Consider the following 3,256-nt stretch of genomic DNA (forward strand, 5'->3'; position numbering starts at 1 on the left):
ATAGACATTTGATATATTTTTTAAAATGCAGATAAGAATCAGCAAACCACCAGGTAGTTAAATCTTGCTGTACAGAACCATCACATTTTGAGAGGGATGAGAGTTTTTACAAATCTAAGGAAAACAGAAATAGTGAGGACACAACACGAACAGAAGGATGAAATAACAAGAGATGGAGCAAGGATCAGGGATGCTGAATCTTTAAAACATCTAGAAACAAAAGTATCCAATAAATGCTCTGTAGAGTTATAATTTATATAAAAACAAAATAAATGGAAATAAAAACAAAGGTTAGTTGAAAGAAGGTCTGGAAATCTAATTAAATGAAATTGCACACGAAAGCAAAATTACAGATCAGTGCAGTATCATCTGCATGCTAATGAAAACGGGATATAGAGTGAAAAATAAGACCGAAAGGGGAATGACAAACGTTCTGGGCACCAGACGTGTTGGAGGACCCAGACCTCCTGGGATGAGGACTGCCACAAGGGGAGGCTGGGGAAAAGTCAAGACCTGTGGCAGTGCAAGCACAGGCTAGACAATGAGAGTGTAGCGCAACTGCAGGGGGCTTGCGCCTGCCCAGTCAGAATAAGACCATTGACACCTCAACCAACCATACGAACGAGGCATGTAACGTCACGACGTTGAAGTCGTTACAGACATTTCATTCTGCAAATGAAATAATTACAATAATATTTTTATCCTACTTTACAGAGAAAATGTCAACAGACCTAAATTAAAACTAAATTACACTTACATTACGACTTACAAAAAAAACAATAATAAGTATATTACAACAAAACCAATCAAAACAGAAGTAACAAATTTGAATATGAATCGACCAGTAAATTACAAATGGAATTGATCAATCAATACAGTTACTTACTCCAAGCTATTTAGTTGGAGGGCGCAGTCTTATTCTAAATTATTAATGGCGATCTCGAAAGAGAACCGCCCAGCTTCAGGCCTCAAGATCAAGTGTAAAACAACGATTCTTTGGGCAGATTTTCGCTTGTTAAAGAATTCGTCCAGTACCTAGTTTGGCAACTAAACGACCCCAAATTTTATAATTGGCTAGTTCAATAATGGAAATAGAAGACGCGATTCGTGTCTGTTTACACTCCGGAGCTTTATCTCGGGTTAATTTTTGCTCTGTTATAAATTATACACGATTTTTCATGAATATTTAAAATTCATGTTTGAACCTTTTTTGTAACAAATTTTACATACTAGAATTATAGATAAAACTTGATCTCATTTGATAAATAAGTAAGAAACAGGAACTTTAATTTTTTTTGTTTGCATTTTTAATTTATAATTTTTTTTTTTTTACTTTTTTTTTAACTTAATAAGAACATGAAACAAAACGACAACATATAGAAAAGTGCTCAATTAGATGAAATTGCACTTTTTGTAACAAAATTTTACGTTATATGCAACTGAAAATCACATGTATGTTACTGTAAATGTCTACAAATCAGTACGTTCATTGTTCCTCAGAATGACAACCAAATCTCTGACCGACTTAGTGACAAACTTAGATTTTTCATCAGACTTATACCGCACCGATACTGAACGTGTTATATTATCTGACGACTTGTTTTCAGAAACAACTTCACCCCAATGCCACTTGTTACGCACGGGATTAGTATCTCTGATTATTACGATATCATTTATCTCTACTCCCCGGTTGGAATCTGACCACTTTTCTCTGGGAAGAAGAGCTGGAAAAATTTGATCATACCATATTTTCCACCAATGATTTAAAAAAAGTTCATTCAGTGCGAGTATTTTTGTGTACTCTATTTGCTCTGGTGTTTTAGCCAACTCGAAATCTAAAAGTTCACTGATATCACCGCTTGATCTACCCAAAATAAGGTCATTTGGACGTAGTAATCTCACAGCGTCTAATTTGGCAACATTATTTCTATGAACACCTAAAGGCCTATCATTTATCATATCAGCAACACTGTACATTAGTCTTTGCAAACGCAACTTGGTAAATTCAGGTTTTCTCGAAGCAGTGACAGCTTCTAAAGTATTCTTCACAGTTCTGATCATCCTCTCAGCTTGTCCAACTGACTAATGAGCTCCAGATGGTACGAAGTGCCAGGTTGTTGTTTCGGGATTTGTCTGAATCTTTGCCATCTTGGTATGGTTCCAAAGGCTCTCCATGACGTTTGCAGCACCACGGATTTGCGAACCAAGATCTGCGGTCACAGACGTGGGTTTTCCGCGGATTCTAGTGAAAGCATCAAAACCTGCAAGGAAGCAGTTGGTATCATAACCTTCAAGGACCTCTATGTGGGCCGCACCAGATGCACGACACACGATGACCAGAATCCAGGCTTTACCAGAATTTACCTGGTAATTTCTCGTCTCGCGGCGATCTGCGATGGTATTGAATGGACCAGCTATGTCAATGACCACATGCTCGAATACTGGTGATCGCACGAGTTGTTCCACCTTACGAGGAGTGATCTCTACTTGGGCGATCTTCTTCCGTAAAAAGCGACAATATGGGCACTGCGACACAACTTTGCTGACGAACCGTTTACCGTTGAGGATCCAGAACTGCTCACGTACTAGGGCAAGAGTAGTATCCGCACCAGAGTGCTGCGGTTGGTGACATTTACGCACCAAGATCTCTGCAAAGGGTTCAGAGTATGGTATAATCGCAGGCGGGTTTGATAGAGCAGCACCAGTACGACCTAGTGCTCTCCACACACCGTCGGCGTCCAGTATTGGGTTCAGTGACTTTAGCTTATGTTCCACATCTGACGGAAGCGACTGCTGAGCCTGTTGAATAAGAAAAAAGTTTGATATTACTAACTCACGCTTGGTAGGCACAAATGTATCATTTTCAGCAAACCATCTCGAACGTTCTGCTTTCGTCATACTACTGATGGCAACTGGAGTAGTCTTCACTGCTCTCTTCAGTCGATCTCTGAAAAATTGTGAAGCATTTTCCATAAATCTTATGATTCTAGAGATGCGACGTTTAATTTGTTCCACCATCAATCTGGACACATAGTGACTTGCATCTTCCAATGGTCATCCGTGGATCTTTTATTCTTATGTCCAGATCTTCTTTTTTCGCATGAACTTCATTTGCATGTTTGATTGGCCATTCGTTGATGTCCTTCTTCATGAAGTCTGGACCTTTTTGCCATCTGTAATCCTTTCCCATTTCAGATGGGTTAAGACCGCGTGACGCATCATCGGCAACATTGTTTCCAGAGTCCACATGGTACCA

General features: G+C 39.1%; 1 protein-coding gene across 1 annotated transcript; it reads right to left on the reverse strand.

The window, feature by feature from the left end:
- Positions 1-2,082: 2,082 nt before the first annotated feature.
- Positions 2,083-2,973, reverse strand: LOC135197486 (uncharacterized). The gene has a single exon (XM_064224551.1). The coding sequence runs from the start codon at positions 2,971-2,973 to the stop codon at positions 2,083-2,085; it is 891 nt and encodes a 296-aa protein (XP_064080621.1).
- Positions 2,974-3,256: the final 283 nt, after the last annotated feature.

Source organism: Macrobrachium nipponense, chromosome 21 (assembly GCF_015104395.2).
Source record: "Macrobrachium nipponense isolate FS-2020 chromosome 21, ASM1510439v2, whole genome shotgun sequence".
NCBI lineage: Eukaryota > Metazoa > Arthropoda > Malacostraca > Decapoda > Palaemonidae > Macrobrachium > Macrobrachium nipponense.